Source organism: Aulonocara stuartgranti (assembly GCF_965226115.1).
Source record: "Aulonocara stuartgranti genome assembly, chromosome: 6".
NCBI lineage: Eukaryota > Metazoa > Chordata > Actinopteri > Cichliformes > Cichlidae > Aulonocara > Aulonocara stuartgranti.
This window is the reverse complement of record NC_138944.1, coordinates 39,764,596-39,788,465: the sequence shown is the minus strand read 5'-3', so window position 1 is coordinate 39,788,465 and position 23,870 is coordinate 39,764,596. Positions and strand designations below refer to the sequence as shown.

The 23,870-nt window shown below is 39.1% G+C and overlaps 1 protein-coding gene across 2 annotated transcripts in view; it reads left to right on the top strand.

Moving 5' to 3' along the window:
* The first annotated feature begins 2,729 nt into the window (after positions 1-2,729).
* The window catches only part of usp34 (ubiquitin specific peptidase 34), a 55,640-nt gene continuing 34,499 nt past the window's right edge, over positions 2,730-23,870 (top strand). For both annotated transcript variants that reach the window (XM_082535455.1, XM_082535454.1), the window contains exons 1-12: positions 2,730-3,103; positions 10,801-10,891; positions 15,379-15,940; positions 16,490-16,540; positions 19,673-19,822; positions 20,201-20,268; positions 21,855-22,047; positions 22,490-22,551; positions 22,714-22,795; positions 22,895-22,987; positions 23,499-23,624; positions 23,740-23,869. In XM_082535455.1, coding sequence (XP_082391581.1) covers positions 3,061-3,103; positions 10,801-10,891; positions 15,379-15,940; positions 16,490-16,540; positions 19,673-19,822; positions 20,201-20,268; positions 21,855-22,047; positions 22,490-22,551; positions 22,714-22,795; positions 22,895-22,987; positions 23,499-23,624; positions 23,740-23,869 — 1,651 coding nt within the window. In that variant the 5' untranslated portion in view covers positions 2,730-3,060. The remainder of the gene's footprint in view (positions 3,104-10,800; positions 10,892-15,378; positions 15,941-16,489; positions 16,541-19,672; positions 19,823-20,200; positions 20,269-21,854; positions 22,048-22,489; positions 22,552-22,713; positions 22,796-22,894; positions 22,988-23,498; positions 23,625-23,739; position 23,870) is intronic.

Sequence of the window (23,870 nt, the reverse complement as noted above, 5' to 3'; positions counted from 1 at the left end):
TTGCTTTCGTTGCAGGAGCAACACTGAGTCAACTCACGGGTGATCACACCCACAAACTACACCCTTTTTGGCTCCTACCTCAAAGCACACTGTGTTCTGTTGATCTTATGTGCTGCACAATAATGTTTAATATTTAGTATTTACTGTCATATTCCCATATATCATTGTGATGTTGTTTATTCTATTACTCTTGTTCTCTTCTGCTTGTTTTCTTTTTTCTTTCTCAGCAGGTGATCCAGGTGATCGATATATGCATTTTTTTCTCTGCCCGTTCTGTTGGTTTTTGTCTTTTGCCCTTCTCCCCCGTCCCTCTTCTCAGCTGTTTCTCTTTCCCTCTTTCTTTCTCCCCTTCTTTCCCCCAGTCAAGTCTGTCCCGTATTCAGTAAGTGAAAATAAAATGAACAGTAAAAGGTGAATCAAATGGACCATTACGGCAAGGCTGGGATGGTCCATTTGGTAAAGTAAATCCGTTGGGCATCTTTCTTTGCCTTTAGACAACAATTCTGATGGCAAAAGAGCCAAACGGGACAGGCAAAAAAACCAAAAAACAACAACACTGAGTCAACTCTGGCATCCTAGCATGACTGGGCCCCACACACGCCTGATCTACATTTTATACAACACGTGGAATGTTATGTTTCCATCCACACATATGATGCCACCAGGCTGCACCTCAAGACTGTCCAGGAGCTCCTCGGGGAGCAGATAGGTGCATTCTCCAATGTTGTCATGGCAGGCATACAAACTGCAGAGCATTACTTTGAGTTGCTGCAATGAAATTTCTGCAAAATGGACCAGCTACCCACATACTTTTTCACTTTGATTTTGTAGGTGTCTTTGAAGCAGCACTTTGTAGGTTGATCATTTTCATCAAACGATGTAGCATTTTTTTGTTCTTGGTGCATTACTCACTCCATATCAGTGTAGGTATAAAAGACTTTCCAATGAGATCAGATGTGTTTGCTAAGTGCTGCTCTAATATTCATGTTAAATAGTTTGGTCAGCCTATGTACAAGTTTGTACTTTTTTTAAAAGATTTTTTATTGGCAGAGACAGTGATGATAGACAGGAAATTGGGGAGAGAGAGGGGGGAGACATGTATTAAAGGGCCACGGGTCAGACTCAAACCCAGGCCTACTGCATTCCGGCCACATAGCCTTGCTCACCCAAGATCTTTTTTTAAAAAACAAGTTCTCTGTTTCAGGTTGTTTTTTCTTCTACTTTTGGATTTGTATACAGGGGGAAATCCTTATATGTTCATCTAAAATGTACATCTCTGGCTGTAGCAGGTGTTTGGATTGTCAACCAATCAGAGGAAAGTTGGATTAAACGGAGGTGGAAGGAAGAAAACAGCTGCCCCAAGGCCCAGTACAATATAAATAAGGATTATTTTTTTAGCTGTTAATCAATGCAAAGCTACTATAGTAGGGTCACACATACAAATATATTGCTGGAGATGAGCATAATAGGTTCTGCTATAAAAGTTGTACTGCAAAAGTATCAAGGTTTGGGTTAGCAAGATTATCGCCTTCCTTTTTCCAGCTGCTTCCTTTTGGGGTGGACACAGCTGAGACCAACTAAAATCTCCTTCCATCTCAGCTTATCCCTATAATCCTCTTCTGTCACACCAACCCAGCAAAGACATATGAGGTCCTCCCTCCCCTTTTCCACCTATCTGACAGCTCTGTATTTACTATCTTTTCCCCAAAATATCCACTATCCCAGTTCTGCACATGCTGAAACCATTTCAGCCTTACCTAGTCGGATGGTAAATGGTAAATGGCCTGTATTTGTATAGTGCTTTACTAGTCCCTAAGGACCCCAAAGCACTTTACACATCCAGTCATCCACCCATTCACACACACATTCACACACTGGGGATGACAAGCTACATTGTAGCCACAGCCACACAACTCGACCACCTCCAACTCGGCCTCCTGTCTTTTTGTTGGTACCACTGTCTCGAAACCATACATCATGAAAATGGTTCTTTGTAAACCTGTATATACATATATATTCCATTACAAGTCATGAATGATTGATGATTAATGATTACATTAATCATTTATAATATTTCGGATCCATTTAATGTCATTACAAAGAAAACAACAATAAACATGCTTTTCTGTCAAAAACAAGGATAAAGAGGGTTGCCCAGGTTTTTAAGGTGATTTCATAAACATACATTTAAATGTCAGCGCAGAAAAACCTGTAATATCAGACAATACGTATACAGTAGTATGCACAAATGTAGTAGAATAAATGCACAGAGCACATGTAGACACTGCTCGAACAGTGTGATGTTCTGCTCTTTGAACTGAATACATTAATAATTCAATTCAACTAAAGTAACCAAATGAACTATGAACTAACTAATGAATTAAAAGGTATTTGAATTTTTAAACAGAGGAACTTGTACTTGAGCTGAGGTGACGCAAAAATTTCCCCGTTGTGGGATCAATAAAATCTAATCTTATCTTATCTTATCTTATCTTATCTTATCTTATCTTATCTTAACATTTTAATAAATATTTTCCCTAAATTATAACAATATAGAAACACAAAGCGTGTTTGTCTAAAAAGAGGGGCCAACTATTCATATTTTGTGGAAACATGCTGTTTTCACTCCATTTGCCCTTGAGATTGTGATTAGAGGTTGTGAATATTACCTCATTTGAAAGTTATCGCGAGACAGCCGAAGAAAAACGAACTGGCGGTGGAGAGAGGACGTAAAGTCCCGAACGGTCTCCATGCTGTGTCGCCCCCCCCTCCTTTTCCAACATGGCTGCTCTGCCTGCGCTCTCAAGTATCGCACAGATTGGAGACTGACTCGATCTCTTCCTTACAGAGCCTCTTTATTTTTGGTGTACATCAAATTCGTTTGGATGCAAATCCCGTTCTGCACTTCACTGCTCCTCCTGGTTTTATTTAGTGGAATAACCTTCACCAATTACTCCTTCCAGTGGGCCCTTTTATCCTCAAAACAACTAACTGCCAGCCAAAAACTGTTTCCAGTGCAATGGTTTGAGTTGGTGTACTTAGTTTGCCTCTTCATGAACAATGTGTGAAAACTGCGCCGAGCTGGTGGAGGTTTTAAATGAAAGTAAGTAAACAAATCGTGTCATTTACGTAAAGCTGAACTAGCTGCTTGGTGTTAGCATCGCTGTCCACTGAAGCTTGATGGAAGCATGTTAGCTTGTTGGCTAACTAAATGTAACTTTGTGTGCTTTCTTGGTTAGCTGTCCTTTACATCCAGCCATAAGACACTGGAAACAATGACATTTCAGCAGCTTATTTTGCAGTAGTATTTTCATGTGAGACAGCATTGCTTTGGTATAAATACAAATGCCATTTTCTCTTTCACATTGGCAGTCAGTTTTGGGCCCGTCAAACACTGCTCACAAAACTCTAGCTTCAAATATCTAATTAATTCAGTCGGATTTCTGCATGACATTACAGCCTTGTGTTAAAATACTTCAAATCTGTTGGACAGGGAGTACATAAGATATTTTGAAAGATGTCGATGTTGTTAAAAAGCGCGTTGCTCGGGTTTGGAAGTTAGCTAGTGCAGCTAGCGAGCAGGCTGACTTTGTTTGATGTGTTTGTCAGGTCAGTCTGCTAGCTGTCCTCTCCGCTGCCACCCATTGTTTTGCAGACGGCCACATTCACAGTTCTGAATGGGCCTGCTTCTCCACAACACGCCCATGGTTAATAGTGCTGACACGAAGAGGAACATGTGTATTTCTTATGTGTGTTTTGGCCAAGTCTATAAAATGTTAGTCTAAGCTAGCCGCAACTAAGCTAGCCCCCCCCCCCAAATTAACGGCTGCATCGAGGCGCATATTTTGGCATATAGCACGCCGTTAATCCTCGGTAGCTTGCTTATTTGTTCTCTACTAATGTTTTTAGCACACTAGCTTAACTTCTTCTTTGTTTTGTTGGTCATTCTTGTCTTGCCACGGAACTCCATGTCACCCTCACGGCTAACGTCAGCTTAAGCAAAGCAAACATAAATACAAGGTTGCTTTTATTGCTAAAAACTTAGCCGTTAATCTAGGCTTGCTAACTGGGCCTTGCTGGACTTTACGGGTGTCCGAAACTCATCGGAAAACGATTTTTAACACAAAGTCGATCATTTTTCAAAGTCTTTACATAAATTGATAGACGGACTGTTAGCGGTTTTCCCTTGTTCCATAAACTTGTCTGTGAATTGAAAGCTCCTGCTGGAGGCTCTGGAGACAGCTCCTTTTACAGACTGACTGCGGCGTGGCGTGCTACATCATATTTAAAATGGAACAGAAGATCATGTAGATAACTTCCTTTTGACAAGCTGTAATCTCTCAAAGAAGAAGACTTTACGGCGTGTGTTTCCAAATATTTAGGGTTTAGCTGTGGAGTGTATTACTCAAAGTGAAAACACTACAGACATGAGTGACAATTGAATGCTGTCATAACAGCCGAATAATAGCCAGGAAAAACTCCTTTTAGGGAGACTTTTAGAAATATACTACAGTACAAATGCACAGGCAGACCTTTAACTGCTTTCATAGAATAGAACAGAGTAAACTTTATTGTGGTTATGCAAGTAAATTTAATATAGACTGGCATCCCGCAAAAGAGAGCCTATCCTATTGGAAAAAACAATAATAAATGAATAATAATAATAGATTATTACTCCAGATTAAGATGAATATATATATGTGTGTGTATATATAGGGTATATAAGGATAGTCCTTAAAGTTCTTGGCAGTGCAAGTTATTGTAGTGTATTGGGGGTTGGCGAAGGCCACAGCTGGTCAGGAAAAAGCTGTTCCTCAGTTTGTTTGTATGGGATATTATTGATCTGCATCGTTTGCCTGGTGGCAAAAGATCAAATAGAGGGTGTGTGAAGTGACTGACATGATGCTTTCAGCCTTCTTCCACAGATGGTTGATGTAAATGTCTTCTGGCTTTGGGAGTTCCAACCCCATCACATGCTTTGCAGTCTTCATTACACTGTGTAGAGGCTTCAGCTTAGCAGCTGTGCAGACTCTGTATCACAGCGTGATCCAGTTTGTAAGGATACTGTCAGTCGTGGTTCTATTGAATGCTAGCCGAAGTTTTTCAGAGAGCTGTGCTTGTTTCAGATATTTTAGGAAAAATAGTCTTTGGACTTTTTTGACCAGGCTTTGGGTTTTGAATGTCCAAGTCAAAGGTTTGGGCAAGTTAAATCCAAGGAACTTCAGTCTCTACTACTTTGCCACATATGTGAAGGGGCAGGTGGGCTATACTTCCTGTTCCTATTCCCAGTCTTCGATCAGTTCATTGGTTTTTATAAGTTTTAAGGACCAGGCTGCTCTTCTCACAGCAGTATGCCAAACGTGCCATTTGAAACCTGTAAGGTGTTTCATTGTCAGTGATCAGACCAAATTGCAAATTTGCATTGATAAGATAAGATAAGATAAGATAACCTTTATTAGTCCCACACGTGGGAAATTTGTTTTGTCACAGCAGGAAGTGGACAGTGCAAAAGTTATGACGCAAAAATTACAATACAATAAGAATAAATACAGTACACAGCTGTACAGAATAGAATAAAATAATATACTATATACAGTAGAATAAAATAGAATAAAAATATACAATAAGATAAAAATAGAATACGAATGCTATATACAACTGAGTAAAAATACAACGATGCCAGAAAAGATTATTGCACTTAAGTGTAGTAGAGGTTTATGAGTAGAGGTTGAACAGTTTTGAACTGGGAACATAACCTGAGTTTTGTGTGTTCAGGACGGTGGTTAAAGAGCTGTTTTCAAAGTTGCTGTGGGCGTCTGGTAAAGAAGTCAGATACTTACATATTCTGGTAAAGAAGTCAGATACTTACATATTGAGGAACCAAAGCACATGTTGTTTATTTTGCTGTTAAATGAGGCACTAAAATCCACAAATGGTTTACTCATATAATTGTTAGGTTTCAGCAGTGTATATGTCTATTGGCCACACTAGGACCCCTAAAACAGAGATCTTGCTTTTTTTTTTTAGTGTGAAAACTTCAGAGTTGTGGTTTAGTTTAGAGAAGTATAAATAGACTTTTGAAAAGGACAACAGTGATACCAACATTTACTTTGTGTCTGTGTCTTAGCAGCCTGAAAAATCAGGGCAACAACTAGGTGCATTTTTATTTTTCTAACTTTTGGAAAATGTGAGAATTACATGTAAGCCTGCAGTCTGGGAGCAACATGCTCCATTGGGATCATATGATACCAAGACATCTTAAAGATATGATGGTTCATCATCATTTATGACTTTATATGTTTTTATGGATTTCAAATTCAATTGTGGATTAAATAGGGAGTCGGTGAAGAGAAGGTATTATGTAATCTGTTTCTAGACCCTGTCAGTATTCTGGGGGCTTTAGAACAGCCTGCTAATGTGAAGAAGTCACATGGATTAGTTTTTTAGGATGTTTGTAATTTTAGCAATATTGCACAAATGAAAGAACACAATGCAATACTAGATATTTCCTTAATGTGCGAGTTAAAGAACAGATACTAGTCAAAGGTTGCATTTTCATTCGATCCCAGAGGTGCTTGCTGGGGTCGAACTATACGCTCTTATACAGCAAAGTGAGAAAAACTGCTCTTTGTGGGCTTGCCTTTGGGGACATTGTTATGTTGAAACAGGAAAGGGCTAAACCCAGACCATTCCCCAAAAGCTGGAAATGCACTATTGTCTTAAAAATGTTACCGTAAAAATACAGATATGACAAATGATTGGAGTCACTACAATTTCTGCATCTCCCTTCACTTCCAGTTTATTCAATCCAATTTTATTTAAAGGTAAATTTTTTAACACAATAGTTTTACAGAGTGCTATATAAGGCAGAAAACACCACACGGTTTAATTAATAAAACAATAAATAGAAGGTAAGAACATATCAGTATTATTCTGATTTAAGAGCCAGAAAAAACACTAAGGCCTAAAACTAGAGACAACAGAAGGATCCAAATTTGTTTTGTATAATGAGAGGTTGCATCACAGCTTGTTTAAAGTAAGCAGGCACAATTCCAGAAGTGAGACTGGTGTTAATAATAGTTTTAATATTTGGCCCAGTAGTTTCCCAGAGCTTTTAAAAAGCAGACTACATCAGTGAGACTGGGACAAGAAGCTGGCTTAAGCTAAGTTATAATTTTCTTTACCAATGAGAGAAACAGGCTCAGACTGCTAAAAGCAGCAGAGCAGCTCACACTTTATGAAGAGTCAAAGCAGAGGAGGAACATATTGGCTCTAATTTGTGCTAGAGCTGGGCGATATAAGATTTTTTCATATCACAATATGTTTTTTTTTCATTTCAGGCAATAACGATATCTATCACGATATCAGCCAAATAACTATATTTGTAAGATTTAAATGTGCCGTTGCTCACAAGTAAAATGTGAAATAATCAGCAGCTTGTTTTTATTTAAATATTTATTTCCCATAATAAGTTCAACAGGGTAGATGTACTTAAGGAACATGAGACTTTTTCAGATAAATAAAGGCAAATATTGCAAACTACACAAAAGGCAGCCGCTAAAGCGTTTAAGTTTCAAAATAGAACAAACGAAACAGACTAAACTGTCAATTCCACTTAGAAACAAAATATTAATTCTAAAAATAAATCTTAGTTTGTTTTACAGAAGAACAGACAAAACTGACTAACTTTTGTCAATATCAAATAAACTGAGAACTAAAAGGAAATTCTCAATCTCTCCTTGTTGTATAGCTGAGCTTTTCAAACAGTTTTAACAGTTACTTTAGTCTGACAAAAGCCGAATGACGAATTAGCGCTTCCAGTCAGATTGAGCTGCACCGCTTTATTGTATTTCCAGACTTGCTTTCGGCACATTTACAGTGCACGCTACTCTGTTTTTTGTCAGACTTGAAATAGCCGAAATACCTTCACACTACGGAACTTCTGTGGCTCTTCCGTTCGACAATCTCCGGCATTGGAACCATCATCTGTTTTCTCTTCGGTAACCTTCGGTCACGCTCGGTTGATGTTTCTCTAGTCAGCACACTCATTTCCTCCAATACCCGGGCGGCACGGCGGCTGGCTGCTTCCCAAACAAATACACATGTGCGGCTTGGCACTTGTGCTGTACGTAACAAGTCACGTGACGTGACGCTGCGGCTGTGATTGGTTCGGCTCTGCGCTAGTCAATTTGGATTGGCTGTTCTTTTTTGAGGACAGGAGAGATGAGGCCTATCACAATGGTTTAACTTTTCTATCGAGAAAAAGTTATTTCGCAATACATATCGTTATTGTTCTATCGCCCAGCTCTCATTTGTGCAATTTCGTAAACAAAGAAGTTAGATGTTCACACATCTCTTAAGGTTCAATACTAGTGAAAGGAGTGATATTAAGAATTGAAACCATAACCTTATCATAAGAAGAAGTTTGATTATTCTCGAAATATTAAAAAACAAACAAACATCAGCTTTCACAATCTTCTTATAATTACCTTAAAATCTCATCACTCTGCTATGTTCCATGGACATTTAGTACATGTAGGTTTTGCCTGCTGCAGTTGATCCCATTTCTATAATTCACTGTATTGTAGCTTTTAGCTTTGTAATTTAGTATAGAACCTTGTGCTGTTCAGCTAAGATCAGTAAGCTAATGTTATGTTAATGTTGGCAGTGGCTCATAGTTTTAAACTCCAGCTGTGTGTGAATACAATTAGCTGGTGATTTTGTGCAGACTAAAGCTGTGCATTACCAGTGTAGATAAAGTACCTGGCTCTCTGCACCTAAACCACAACGCTACTGTAATACATCACAGTTCTGGATTAAAACGGGCCTTTTCAAGGGTGGCTATGCATGTAAACGTATAGTTAAAGTATTGAGCCTGTTTTACTTGGCTAACAAAGGGTTTTGTGGATTTAACTTCTTTTAAGAAGTCTCACATTTTATTCTTGTATTGAAGTTAAATGAAGGTTAATATTTGCTGTGTGCTGATACGCCATATACTTCCACATGGTTTAAACAGATTACTGCTGATGCTGGCCTTTCACCACTTCACCATGGCAACTGCTGAACTTTTTCTTTGGCTTATTATAGGGAATGGAGAGGGGGGGGGAAGAAGATTTTACAACCCAGCTGATACACAGTAGTGTGACCATTATGTAGGGGTGAGATGGATGGTTCGCCAGCAGGGTGCTGTCAGCTGTGACAGCTCTGTCAGCTAGACGGGCAGATCCATGTGCTGTGACTGTGGGTGACCTTTGACCTCAGATTTGCATCAATGTGTATGTGTGAGAAAGAAACAGAAACTCTCTTTACTGCACTGATCTTTATTTAACTGATGTTTCTTTACACAACTAATCTGTGTGGTTTCTTAAAAAAATAATTTTTTGGACACTTTGCCTTTTAGATGAAAGCTCTAAGTAGTAATAGTAGTAATGAACAAAATGGTTCAAGAAAGTAGGTAGGAAACTCAACAAAATTGTCTTAATCACGTTGAAGATGCAGAAGGAAGTGTGCTCGTAGTTTGTCCTACCGCCTTGTAGGGCCGTAGGACAAGGCGGCACTTACAGTGTGCGTGATTTGTAGAAGCCACCAGTATTGCTTTTGTATATCTCCTCTTGAAATGCATGTGTTATAGTGTCACACCTGGAACATTCGTGTTAAAATGCTTCCAGTGTGACTGAATGTTAGTCACTGCTGAGGAGTGTGATCACACAGTGCAGGTGTTCTCCTGCTTTATATCTATATCCATGCTGAGCTGAAAGCAGCAAAATGACATCCCTCATCCCATCTCGAAATAGTGCGGGCTCGATCTTGTTCCTGAAGCCTCTGAGGAGTTTCTGTTCACATACAGAGCTGAGGACATTCACTTCAGGTTGATTGAGGAGTCCTGCTGAGATGGGTTATTAAACTCTTATTGTTGACACTTTTTGTCTGTTTTGGCTGCCAAAGGAGGTCAGCAATTCAGCAGAAGGCACTTGAATCCCCTGAGCTGGGTGGAACTGAATACAAGGACAGAAACTTTAGACACAGTCCAAGTATGGTGCCAGTGTTTAACATGTTTCAATCTGGACTCCAAATCTGATAGAATCCTTTTTAAGCTAATATCAATACTCAGTGGTAATTAAATGATAAAGGTGGTATTCTGATGTTGTCCTCCTCTTTTAATTTTTTGAATTGTTTTACATTTTAGAATAGAAAGAAAAGACATAAACAAGGCAGATGGAAACTTGGGGGTCTTGATCTACTGTTTAAATATTGCCCTTGAATTTATCCAGATTTACCATATTAGATATATATACACACACACACACACACACACACACACACACACACACACACACACACACACAAAAAGACTTGCACAGGCGACTTAAGAAGACCAACAACAGTGTGGGGAAACTTCACTATGATCTTTTTGTGCTCTGTAGGTGTTTTATCAAGTCAGCAAAAATATTATGGTAGCATCCATCAACAGTGTGTTCATACATTGGCACATAACATTTATGATGTTGGAGACTTGGTGCTGAGTTTTACATTTTGTCATATCATATTAATGACTCATAAGTAACTTCAATAACAAATGTTTGGCATATGTGTTTATGCTTTGTGTGTCTGAAAGGAAAAATAAAATGTCAGTTGATATCTTGCATATTTTTTATTTTTTATTTTTATTTTTTTAAATCGTTGGATATTGCTCTTGGTATCGTCCTTAAGAATCCTACATTGGTTGGATTCTGATTGTAGTAAATCGAAGGGAATTGTCTAGCTGTTCTCTGATAAGTATTCTGTACTGTTTCTCCTCAGTATCAGATGCAGACAGCAGCGAAGGAAGCTTTCAGCTGAAGAAGGAACATGCTCTCCGAGTGCTGGGCTACATCAGCTCCTGGACTCAGAGGTCAGTGCTTCAGAAAATCAGTCATCATGCTTCTGCTTTTCTTCATTGTGTGTGTGGTGTGGGGTTTTTTTTCTTCTTCTTTTTTGGTAAGATTGAAATATCTGAAATTGAATCCCTTCACTAGCTGCTGAATTGTTCTTGTTGGTTTGTTGGTGTTCAGCGTAGTATTTTTCTTACACTGTGGGTCAGACTTTTTGGCCCATTGGTACCGTATTTGTAGATTTATGCTTTATTACTGTAAACAATTAACAAACAAGGGTTTTAAATAAGTGTGTGTGTGCGTCAGAGAGGAGAGGCTACATAACCTCCAGTTATATGCCTGCTGCAGGGTTGAATACCCATATATTCAGTCATGTTGAAGAACAGCAATCATAGTTCAGCTGCTTTTGAGCAAGGCGGTGAAGCGGTAGAGGAATGGAAGCCTTTGGTTTGGTGTCTCAGGTATCAAAATAACTTTGCTGTAATAAATCTGTAGCTCCATTCTCTGATAACCTTCACTTAGATAAATAAATATTCAAAACATGGTCTTCTGAAAACTTTTATTTCCAAAGAGAAGCATTCCTCGTTTGTGAGAGAAGAACACGGTCTAATCTGGGTGATGGTCGAGGTCAGCTGATGACAAAAGTGCCTTATATAGAAGGACTGTAGTTTATCATTTGCTTATATTTGGTGATTGAACTGAACATCCCAGAGTTGTTAAATCATTCATCCAACACTACCAAAAACTTTTCTTTTCTGATTTGTGCCGTTCTCTGAGTAATTCTTTAGTCTTTCTAGAGTTAAAATAGCAGGCTTCCTGATAAATCAATACTTTTACTTCATACTTCAACAGTTTATTTCCACTCACAAGTACTTTATTTTTCTAGAATTTGTTAAGAAATTTAAAGCTGAACTTCCTTCTACCCTAATGTAATGTAACATGACAGTCAATACACTTGTTTGAGGAGAATCTAATCGAAGGATTTCAGCTACCTGCTTAGTTGCAGGTCTTCCCTGAGGGGGACAGACACCTGTCCACCTAAGCAGAATATTCCTGGGTGCCTGGTCCAGGAGCTTAGTGACTTGATGGTTGTGTGCACACAGAGGCAGTTGCAGGGTCACCATTAGAAAATACTTGCATGGAGAAATCTTCTGAACATAAGCGCACTCATAGTCACAGATGTGACACAAGTGTTCACACAGGTGTACAAACAGGTACTCACAGACACACACTGTCTTGGTTGGCTGCTGCCTCTAAACCTCATGCATTATTAGTACTGTATGCTGCTCCTTCAAGATTTATTATTTATTGTTACTGATGCTTATATTGGTGGTTGCTGTGGTTTTCCCGACACTGTTGTCCTCTTTTTGCCTTTTTTCTTTTTCTCTCAGCTGGTGATCAAACAGATTTTCGTTGTCTTCTCTTTCTCTATCCCTCTTCTCCTCTATTTTTCTTCCCTTCTCCTTCTATTAAGTGTTTTCCCAACCTCTATCTTTCTCTTTCCTGTCCCCCGGTCCTGTCTGTTCTGATTTGTAATAACTCAAAATGGGTGGAGGCAAAAAAAAGTAACAATAGTAAAGGCTGAAATAAAATATGAGAATCAAGTGGATCAGTATAGCAAAAGCTGTGATGGTCTACTTCAGAAAGGCATTGGTCTTCAGTAGGGCTGCCACGATTAGTCGACTATCAAAATTGTCCACGACCGATTTAATTGTCAACGCGCCGTTTGAAGCTTTGTAAGATCCCAAAGGGCAGGAATAAGTAGTAGGATTTAAGAGTGTAATAGCGGACTGAAACAGAAGATGGCAGCACTGCATGAAGAAGGATGACTGCTGCCGTTAAACCCCAAAGAAGAAGCTGTGTCCCAGAATTCATAGCGGCCCTGCTCAGTTTCCAACAATGGCGACTGCTTGTTAGTTTTAATATTTTTGGGTCACAAAATAAACATTTAACATATTTTCAGGCGAGAATGTAGCTGTGTAAACCTCAAATATCTGCTCAGTTTGTCAGGACACCACATATTTTCAAAAGCGCTCCGACGTTTTCTGAGACGTCTGTTACCCACCAATTCGATAGCTAGCCGGGGTGCAAGGCTCACTAGAGCCGCTGAGAACACCAAATCGTTTTCAAACCCACCGCCGTCTTTCACTACTCAGGTTAAACATGATATATAAGTAATTTAGATAACTTGAGATTAAATTATAGTTTTTACACAGCTGAATAAACGTCAAGCAGACAGCTGATTATCAGAAGTGTGAGAATTTACTCCGGTGTCCTGTTATATCTTAGATAGCAAGGAGCAGATGGCTGAGTTTATTAAACTTCACCGAAACAATCTGCAAATTTCATTACAATTTAATAAACTATCATCTTGTCTTTATTTTTAGTTAGCACAGACCTTAAACACTTAAAGCTGTAAGCTAATGATAGTTATATAAGAGCAGATGCTACTGGTGCAATAAGCTGTATGTTTTACGTCCAATGGATGCAAGATCTGATTAGTCGACTATCAGAATAATCGTTTGTGGCAGCCCTAGTCTTCAGAGAATAAGAGATTCAGAGATTCTCATTGCTACAGTGCTGGACAGGACATACAAAAAAAAGTATTCATAACCCTGGAACTTCTCCACAGTTTGTCATGTTGAACCACAAACTTAAATTTATTTTACTGGGATTTTATAGACTTGGTTTCTTTCAACAGTGGCTTTTTTTTCTTGCACCCAACATTTTTTTTCTTTCCTTTATTTATTTTTATTTTATTGTATTTTTTTAATGATTTATGGTTATTTGTTTATGTCACTGGTCAGGCTCCATAGCGTACTTTTTTTTTTTTTTTTTTGGTATTTTTTCTACATTCCCACCGCTTTTTTTTTTTTTTTTTTTTCCTGCTCACTTTTATGAGTCCTCATAATAAAGAGTTTTCTTTTTTGCTACTGATGGTGTCTACTGATGGTGTCTACTGATGGTGTCTACTAGGGCTGCCACAAACGATTATTTTTGCGATTAGTCGACTAATCAGATCATCCATTAGACGTAAAACTACAGCTTATTGCACCAGCAGCATCTGCTCTTATATAACTATCATTAGCTTACAGCTTTAAGTGTTTAAGGTCTGTGCTGACTAAAAATAAAGACAAGATGATAGTTTATTAAATTTTAATGAAATTTGCAGATTGTTTCGCTGAAGTTTAATAAACTCCTTGCTATCTAAAATATAACAGGACACTGGAGTATATTCTGGAGCATCTCACACTTCTGATAATCAGCTGTCTGCTTGATGTTTATTCAGCTGTGTAAAAACTATAACTTTAATCTCAGCCAAACCGATTTACTCAGGAACAAATAAAATACTAAAAAAAAAAAAAGCCAAACAGTAACATTTTAAGTTATCTAAGTGACTCATATATATTTAACCTGAGTAGCGAAAGACGGCGGTGGGTTTGAAAACGTCCGGTGTTCTCAGGGCGCTAGTGAGCCTAGCCCCCGGCTCGCTAACGAGCTAGTGGGTAACAGATGTCTCCGAAAACGTCGGAGCGCTTTTGAAAATATGTGGTGTCCTGATAAACTGAGCAGATATTTGAGGTTTACACAGCTACATTCTCGCCTGAAAATATGTTAAACGTTTATTTTGTGACCCAGAAAGAATAATAAGAGTAACATTAAAACTAACTAGCTGCCGCCATTGTTGGAAACTGCGCTGGGCCGCGCTATGAATTCTGGGACACAGCTGCTGCTTCTTCTTCTTCTTCTTCTTCTTCTTCTTCTTCTTCTTCTTCGGGGTTTAACGGTAGCTGACATCCTTGTACATGCAATGCTGCCATCTTCTGTTTCAGTCCGTTATTACACTCTTAAATCCTGCCACTTATTCCTGCGTCTTTTGTGATCGTACAAAGTTTCAAACGACGCGTCGACTATTAAATCAGTCGTCGACGAGTTTGATAGTCGACGTAATCGTGACTAGTCGACAAATCGTGGCAGCCCTAGTGTCTACCAGAGCATTGTTTTGTGTTTCCAGTAGGATAACTGTTTTGTAATTGGGGGTCCTCTGCCCATCTTTGGTTTTAAATGAATTAAGGCATTTATTTGGAAGTGTTTGGTGCTATGAGCTGTTATGAGCACGGTATGCTCTGCTCCTCCTCCCCTTTCATACTTACACTGTGACAGCCAGCGACTGAAGAAAATCTAGCGCATCCATAAATGATTACAAAATTGCCAAAATGACACGGAGATAAATAGAGATTAACAAATACATAAAATATTTTGTTAAATTGTTTTTCTTCTTTACTATCACCCTTCACCTCTCTTATACAATAGCAGAAAAACAGTAGTATTACAAAATAACATGAGGAATGTAACAAAAGGCCTCACACTTCTAAACTTGTTGTTCATTTTTAATATACTACAAGGAATTTCAATCCTCTGAGCACTCTTTAAGCTTCTGATTCCTTTGTGTTTATTGCTTCTTTTTTTGTATGTGTGCTTTTTTTTTTTTTTTTTTTGTATCCAGGCAATGTCTCTGCTGCTTCAAGGAGTACAAGCATTTGGAGGTTTTTAACCAGCTAGTCTACGCCCTCATCAACCTGGTCATTGCTCAGATCAGCAGCCTGAGAGAGAGACTCTTCAGCGTTGAGGACCACACTCACAAAAGAGGCGTATCTGGGGCAGAGGGGGCGGGGTCTGAATGGAGTGGAGGTGAGACCGCACCTGTCACCCTCCCCCAGCCACACTCACCTGGTGAAGACGAGCCTGTGAATGTGGAAAGAGACTCGGCTGAAGAGGATGCTGATACGCCAGACCTAAACCAGAACAAGCCCCAGACCCAGGATCAGGGCCAGAACCAGTCTGCTGAATCTCAAGTAGATGTTCTTGGATCTGGGGATGCCAGCATTGAATCCAGGAGTGGGGACGATGTGGCATGTGGCATTGAAAGTAACCAGGACAGTCAAGATCCCTTCAGCTCCTGGAGCACGGAGGAGAGGGAGAAACTGTTGCTATGTGCAGCCAAGATCTTCCAGATCCAGTTCCCCCTCTACACAGCTTACAAACACAACACACATCCCACCATAGAGGTGAGGAGTCTTGGATAACACACCTGACACATCACCACACCCACAGTGGTCAAGGTTTCCTCTTTCTCTACTGTAGACTATGTTTAGTTATTGGCTGACACATTTAGCAAATACCTCCTGGCTTCATCACCACATTAAATATGGCCGTTCAGTCATACCATATCTATTTATGCAGTTTACATGGTTTTGCTCTTAAGGCTATGTTTTGCCTAGTGTTTTTCTTCTTAGATTATGTGAGATTATATGATGAACACAGATGCATTGTCTTTTCTCTGATGGCAGTGCCAAAACACATTCTTCTCTTTAAGCACCTTAAAAAATGCTTTGATTGTGACAAGTGTGGGCTGTGACTAAGAAACTTGTATTTACTGATCTTCTACATTAGAATACATTGTATTCTAATTTTTGCCTCATAACTTTTGCACTGTCCACTTCCTGCTGTGACAAAACAAATTTCCCACGTGTGGGACTAATAAAGGTTATCTTATCTTACATTTTAGGTTAAAACTCATTTTGGTCTTACACGTTTTTTTTTTTTTTAAATTTCAGGACATATCGGCTCATGAAAGCAACATCCTCGGCTCCTTCTGTGACATGAATGTAAGAAATACACTTTATCCTTATTGCACTGAACCAAACGTTGTCATAGGTTTTTTTTTTTTTTTTTTTTTTTTTTTTTTTAAATTGGTTACAAGTTGTTTCCTGTTAATTAACTGGATCCTCCCACAGGGGGGAAATGATCAGACTTACAAGCTGTTCTGACAGCTGTATCCTCAAAATGGTTAAATTGTACTTGGTTTTCTCATGCTGTCTTGTTCTTGTGGCAGTTTTGCCTCTGTCATTTGTTCCACCCTGAAACTCTTTGATTAGAGCTGCATTCACATCTTCTACTTCCAAACCTGACAGCTGTGGTGCATCCAGGGCATTAGAGGGAGGGCGGCAGGGGTGATGGTAGGTGTAGGCCTTGGGTTGGGAATAGCTGTAAGACAGGAACAATAGGGCTGGGTATCGTCACTGATTTCTAGAATCGATTCGATTCCGATTCACAAGGTCCTAAATCGATTCGATCCATGATTCGATTTGAATCGGGGAAATTTTGCCTCAGACAGTCAGAAATATTATAATTCAGATCATGCATCAGTACGTTTCCATATTTTTATATCTATAAAAAGAAAGCTGACACTTGCGAGACTTTATCAAAGGTGTGAGCATCACAGCAGATGCCTTTGTGTCAAAGTAGCTGAAGATAAAACACAGAAAATGTGAAGGTGATTTTCCTGGCCTGGGATTTTATAAAAATATTCTGCAGTAGATCAAAAGCGAAAGAAAACCATTAATCAACATATGAACATTAGCTGATGCTGCTGAAGTGAAGCAGAGCAAAGTTGCAGAGATTTTATTAGAGACACAGCTGAGCGATTTGAAATTTTGCATAATTTTAAAAAGTTTAAATTTGTTCAGAAGCCTATTGAACAGCAGAAATGAGGCTTTGTTTTCGGAAGTAAGTAAAAGGAAAAAAAAAAAACATCGCCCGACAGCGCTGTAAATAACGGTAGACTTGTGCGTAACAAGCAAGCGAATAATGCAGAAAACAGATTTTTAGACGGGAAACTGTTTTTCAAGTACACAGAGAGAGAGAGAGAGAGAGAGAGAGAGCTGTGCATGAAGTGTAATTTTTTTTTTTTTTTTTTTTTTTTTATCAAGGTGGCAGCAAAAGTCAGAGGGAATTCATGACGATGTTTATGTGAAGCGTAGTTTGGATCTTCTTTTGCTGCTGGTTCGGTCAATATTGTTTGGAGAGAGATCAAACTAACAGCTTTAGAATCAGCGCAAAAAGGGCGTAAACACAAAGCGCGGACCCGCCGAAACATCAGAATCAGCGAGCTGTCGGCTTTCAGCCCCGACCGTGTCCGTCGGGTGAGAAAGGCGACATCTCACTGATTCTGATGCGTCGGCGGGTCCGCGCTTTGTGTTTACGTCTTTGTGCAGAGTCCGTGTTCCTGCTAACATTTACGGTTTTAGCTGTTTGGTGGTTGTTGAAATTTTGTGACGTTTCACCTGAGATTCTGGCAAAATAAATTTCGATTCAGGATTTTAATGAATCGATATCACGTTATCCAAGCCAGAATCGATTTTAATCGATAAATCGGTCATCAAAACCCAGCCCTAGGGAACAACATGTATATGCCGTGACAGTGTCACGAGTCTGGTGAAGAGAGTCACGTTTTATTGTCACATCTTTTCTTGTCGATTGTGGTGGACTTTTGTTTCACTCGCGCTTGCATTTTGATTGATGTGGTTGAATTATAGCACTGGGGCATTATTATGATTTTGTTTTTTTGTTTTTTTTTTTTAAACAGAAAAAGAGTAATGAAAGGTGTCCAGTCTAATGTGTGGGACCTGGAAGAAAATTGCTTAAGTGTTATTCTACTTCCTCCAAAAGCAGATTTCAGAGGGTCAGCTCACGTGACTATTCTAAATGTAATTTGGAAAATTGGCAGCAGCAGATCAGATTTCTCATCGCTGCATAGATAACAGTAGGAAGAGATGTATGTATACCAGTAACATCTCAAGATGATATTTATATCCTACTGTGAAGTAAATATCATGACCATCACATGTTGAAAACAGCCGTCTCATCTGTCCCTTAGAGTGCCCAGAATGGTTTGTAGATAAGATGCTGCTAACTGAGTGACCATATAAATACAATTACTCTGATATGTAGATGTTACATAGGTAAGGTTAGGGCTAGGCTTACCTTTGTCTCTGAGAGAATGCCATCTTTGATTGGTTTACAGTCCCCACACACTGAGTTTTAAAGTACAGTTACTGTTAACCATGTAACCCTGGTCCTTACCTTCTTTCCGTTTCCTACCAGATGACTCACAGTGGTCACGTCACTGTTTTGGTAGTCCTTGGGGGGGGGTTACATTTTTGTTTAGCTAAGTGTTGTCCCAGTTTCCTGCTCTCTTTGTGTTTTTTCGTACATGTGCTTACATTATTAAGAGAATTTCTAAGCTTCATAAAATGCATGGTAACAGGGTTTTATTGGTCATGGGTCCTGTTGAAGCTCGTTGTTTTCTGAAATGAGCATTGTAAGGGTTGTAAACATTGTAAATGAGCTCATGTGTTAGCTCTGTACTGTCAACATGAAACTAAAGCTGTTCTGGGAACTTGTGCTGTGAATTCCTGTAGATGATGTTACAGTGCCCCAGAGAGAAGTAATGTGTCCCTGGATTATCTTTGTTCACTTTGCCACTATGATAAAGTTTTTATTAGGCTTGGGGGAGGAGAGGGTTTAAGATGGCCTGAAGAAGACATTTTTATGAAAAACTCCAGAGCTGGAAATCTGGAAACTAATGGCTTTTCTGGTTTTTATTAGCAAAAGTAACTCATACCTATAGGAAATAAGTGTTTACACGCTTTATTTTAATTCACTACTTTCAGTCTCAAGTTCACAGTATGCTGAGTTTGGCACAGCAGTATACTTTTACCACACAGTCGTCTTTAAGTCACAAAGAAACAAAACCAGTGAATATTCTTTAGAATAGAAGATGCTTCTTTAAAGTCATTTTGCCCTGTCTTTATGCATTCAACAGCTTTGTCTTCTGTTGCAACAGCACTTCATCACAGTTGACAGGGCTAGCTAAGATTACACACACAAAAAGGAAAAAAAGGTAAATGAGCTTCTGAGTGGATGACCGTTTGTAAACCTGCTCTACTCTTGTCCAGGATGTGGAGGTACCTTTGCATCTGCTGCGCTACGTCTGCCTGTTCTGTGGGAAACACGGCCTCTCCCTGATGAAGGAGTGCTTCGAGTTTGGCACTCCAGAGAGCCTCCCCTTCCCTATCGCCCACGCCTTCATCACCATAGTTTCTAATGTGAGTGCTATCAATCTAAACCGCTGCTGTTATTTCAAAAACCACAGATTAGCAGAACCAGTTCTCATACGAATTAGTATGTTTAAAAACAACTTGGATAATAGTGGTAACAGCAGTAAATTGTGATCGGTTTAAATTTGATAATTGCTAAATTTAAGATGAAATTGTTAATCTGTTTGAGTTTTTTTTTTTTGGAGGCAAGTACTGAAGATATTTTGGCTAACTGCCTTTTTTTTTCTTTATAATGTCCCTGTAATAAATATAACGCACAACTTTGAACATGAACTTCTGTTTAAGATGCAAGGCAGATTCTCAGCTGAAATTTATACTTAAAAAAAAAGTTTAATTATTCGCATATTGTATTTGATCTTCCCACAGATCCGAATATGGTTGCACATTCCTGCCGTCATGCAACACATCATACCGTTCCGGACCTATGTGATACGGTGAGTTTACACACAATTCTTGGCTTTAAACATGTAACAACATAGAGCATCTTCCTCAGCCAGAGACGGGTGATTCTCACCAGTTGCACTTGCTTTCAGGTGCAGGTTAAAAGACCTGTAAGTGCCTCAGGAGCTGCCATGTTGTTGAACACCACACTTTCTGAACCTGAAGACAGTCACTAACACTCTTACTGCAGTATTCTTGTGTACTGTCAGATTTTTAATCTTGTCTGCAAAGCTCTGAATATTAGATTCAGTGTCCAGCTTTGTTTCCCAGCTGAAGAAGTCAACATTTGCTATTATTTATAAGCCAGACGTTGTTGATTCTGCATTAGAGCTCGCCATTTGTCTCAGTCAGGCAGCGCAGCCTCTTCTCTTCTTGTTAAAGTGCCATACATTTGTTGCTAGGAAGAGCCTTTGTTGCCATAGCAACAGTTGCCAGACTTCCAGTCAGTGTCTCTTCACGTGACCCAAGAGGAGGCAGAGTGTTGGCAGTGCATGTGATGTAGGCAGACTGATGCTCTGCTACCGTATTGCCTCTTTTGTCTGAGTAGCTTGGTAACTAAATAAACTACTGTATTTAAAAAACAAAACAAAAAAAATACGACTTTACCAAGTTAACTCTTTGGTAACATTTTCTGTACCAAAGAGTGAAAAATTGGAGCCAGCTTTAACAAGTCAATATTTTTCCTAATACTATAGTATACAAATAAAAATCTGCAAATGTAATAATGTTGCATTCAGTGTACTTCGATTAGGATTTTGCTAATTAAACACATGTTAAACTTCCATAGTGAACACAGTATTTGATATTTACTAGATTATCAGTGTGTTAGTATTGTTATTGTGAGTAGGTTGGCATGCTAATGTTTGTAAAGCTGCTTGAATATTTTAAGCTCTGCCTTGCAGACTGTGCTGTATACCTCTATAAAAATGATTGATTAGCACAACCATAAGGAACACATCCAAACAGTAGAGAAGTGGTTTCACATGATAACAATTAAAAGATAAAAAGGTACGTTAACAAAAACCCAAATTAGGACAGTTTTCACATCATGGTAACTTTCCATTCTATTTAAAGATTTCTTTTTATTTAAATGAACACAAAGTACTTCAGTAGCAACTCTCCAAGCTACACCTCTAAAAACCACAAACGCAGCCATCCAGAGTGGAGAGTAAATGAGTCAGCAGCACAGTTGTTTATTGGAAAATTATAGCGTACGCCTACAAAAGTCTGATTCAAAACAGCCAACCTTAAGTGAGAGTTCTTCTTCAAAATGAAACTTGGCTGTTTTAGAGGAGGATTTATGAAACTTTTTTTTTCTAGCTTTGGGATGCTGACAAGTTTGTTTTAATAGTACCCTAAAGGTCCTTTGTTTTTCCTCTCAGAAGTAATGATTGGTGAATTTCAAAGATCTGACGAGAGGGGGCAGTTTGTACAATGTAGGAGGGGGAGTGGTCACAAATACTGTGGGTTTTTAAAATAATACGTAAATAGTGCTGGCAATACTGTACAACCCTTGGGGAGAGTATTAAACATAAAAGTTTTTGTCAGTAGCTTATCTGTCAGTCGGATGCGTCTGCAGGTATCTGTGTAAGCTGTCGGACCAGGAGCTGCGACAGAGCGCAGCACGCAATATGGCAGACCTAATGTGGAGCACGGTGAAGGAACCACTGGACAGCGCACTGTGCTTTGATAAGGAGAGCCTGGATCTTGCCTTCAAATATTTCATGTCACCCACTCTCACGATGAGATTGGCCGGACTTAGCCAAATCACAGTGAGTCGGACTCCAAACGGATTTAACTCATTCTCACACCCTCATGTAGGTCTGGCTGATTCTAGTTTTCTGTGGACCTTTTGTCAAAATGAGACTTTGCACAAAAATATTTAAGCAATTGGAGATGTCTGTAATATTTGGTGGGAAATAGAGGGATGAATTGTGTTGTATCTGTAAATTTCCTCTTTTGGTGAAAGAACACAAGTAAATGCAGTCCAGGTTTAAAAACAAACAAACAAACTGTTTAAGTGCTAAAATTGAGAATACTTTCACTAAGTATACTCCTAATTGAGGGAAATAACATCAAAAACAAACATCTATTATCTATGCTGTCCACTAGATGGTTAAATAAGAGCTATGAGCCAGTGGTGCTGCAGTTATTAATTTGACAGGTTGTGCTTCATTCCTTCACTTATTGCGGGGCATGTTTGTGTTTCTTCAGAATCAGCTGCACACCTTCAACGATGTGTGTAACAACGAATCCCTGGTGTCTGACACAGAAACGTAAGTTAGTGTAAAGAAAAAAGATGCCTGTCCATAAATGCAAGCAAACAGGAAGGATGTGGTGCTATTTTAAACCAGTTTGGGCTAAAAATAAATAAATAAACAAATAAATAAAATAAAATGGTTCACACAGCGTATTATGATTCTGCTTTTTTCTTTCAGGTCCATAGCAAAGGAACTAGCCGACTGGCTGATCCACAACAATGTAGTGGAGCACATATTTGGCCCAAATTTGCACATTGAGGTGAGACTTTTGGTTCCAGTAATGAAAAATGAAAAAACTATTCTGGAGAACATTTCCCCCAGTTTTGCACATTTACATTTGTGTATGTGTGTTTTGTAGATCATTAAACAGTGCCAAGTGATCCTGAATTTCTTGGCTGCAGAGGGCCGGCTCAGCACACAGCACATAGACTGCATCTGGGCTGCAGCTCAGGTAAAATGAGAGACTGTACAGCTTTATTCCACTCCATCATGGGGCAGCCTGCAGTCAAACATCAGTCATACCAAGTGCTGGTATTTCTGTATTGGTGGATTTTTCTGTGTCAGAAGCACTGGGAACAAAACTTTTAAAAACTAGGGGTGTATATGCCACTAAATGGTTTATGCATTTAAGAGGGACACTGCACATTAACATACATTGCTGTGAATGTCAGAATTGGCAAAGAGGCCATTTTTCATCTGCAGATGAAGTGGGAACTTGATCTGATTTTTATTTATTCTTTCATTAACTTTAAATGGTTCAAATTCTTCTGTGATTTAATGCAATATTATATTTAGCCTGTGTTATATATAATAACTGTACTGTGATGAAATCATGGAAACACTTCAGGTGAATTAGTATGTTCCCTTCAGTATTTTGCGATGAGTTGATGAGATTGTGGGCGTTTTGTGTTTAACAACAATAACAGCTTCTTTGTTGTTGTTTTTTTTCTTTTAAAAATCAGTTAAAACATTGCAGCCGCTACATCCACGACCTTTTCCCGTCTCTCATTAAAAACCTCGATCCTGTGCCTCTCCGTCATGTCCTCAACCTGGTATCAGGCCTGCATCCGAGCACTCACACCGAGCAGGTACAAAACATTCTGAAGTTGAAGCACTGGGCACAGTTTCACCAACATTGTCTTTAAGTGGTTGTGACGTCGCTATGATGAATTGCTTCTGTGTTTCCCCACTCTCCCCGGACAGACACTGTACTTGGCCTCTATGCTGATTAAGGCCCTCTGGAATAATGCATTGGCAGCAAAAGCCCAGCTCTCCAAACAAAGCTCCTTCGCCTCCCTGCTTAACACCAACATCCCCATGGGCAACAAGAAAGG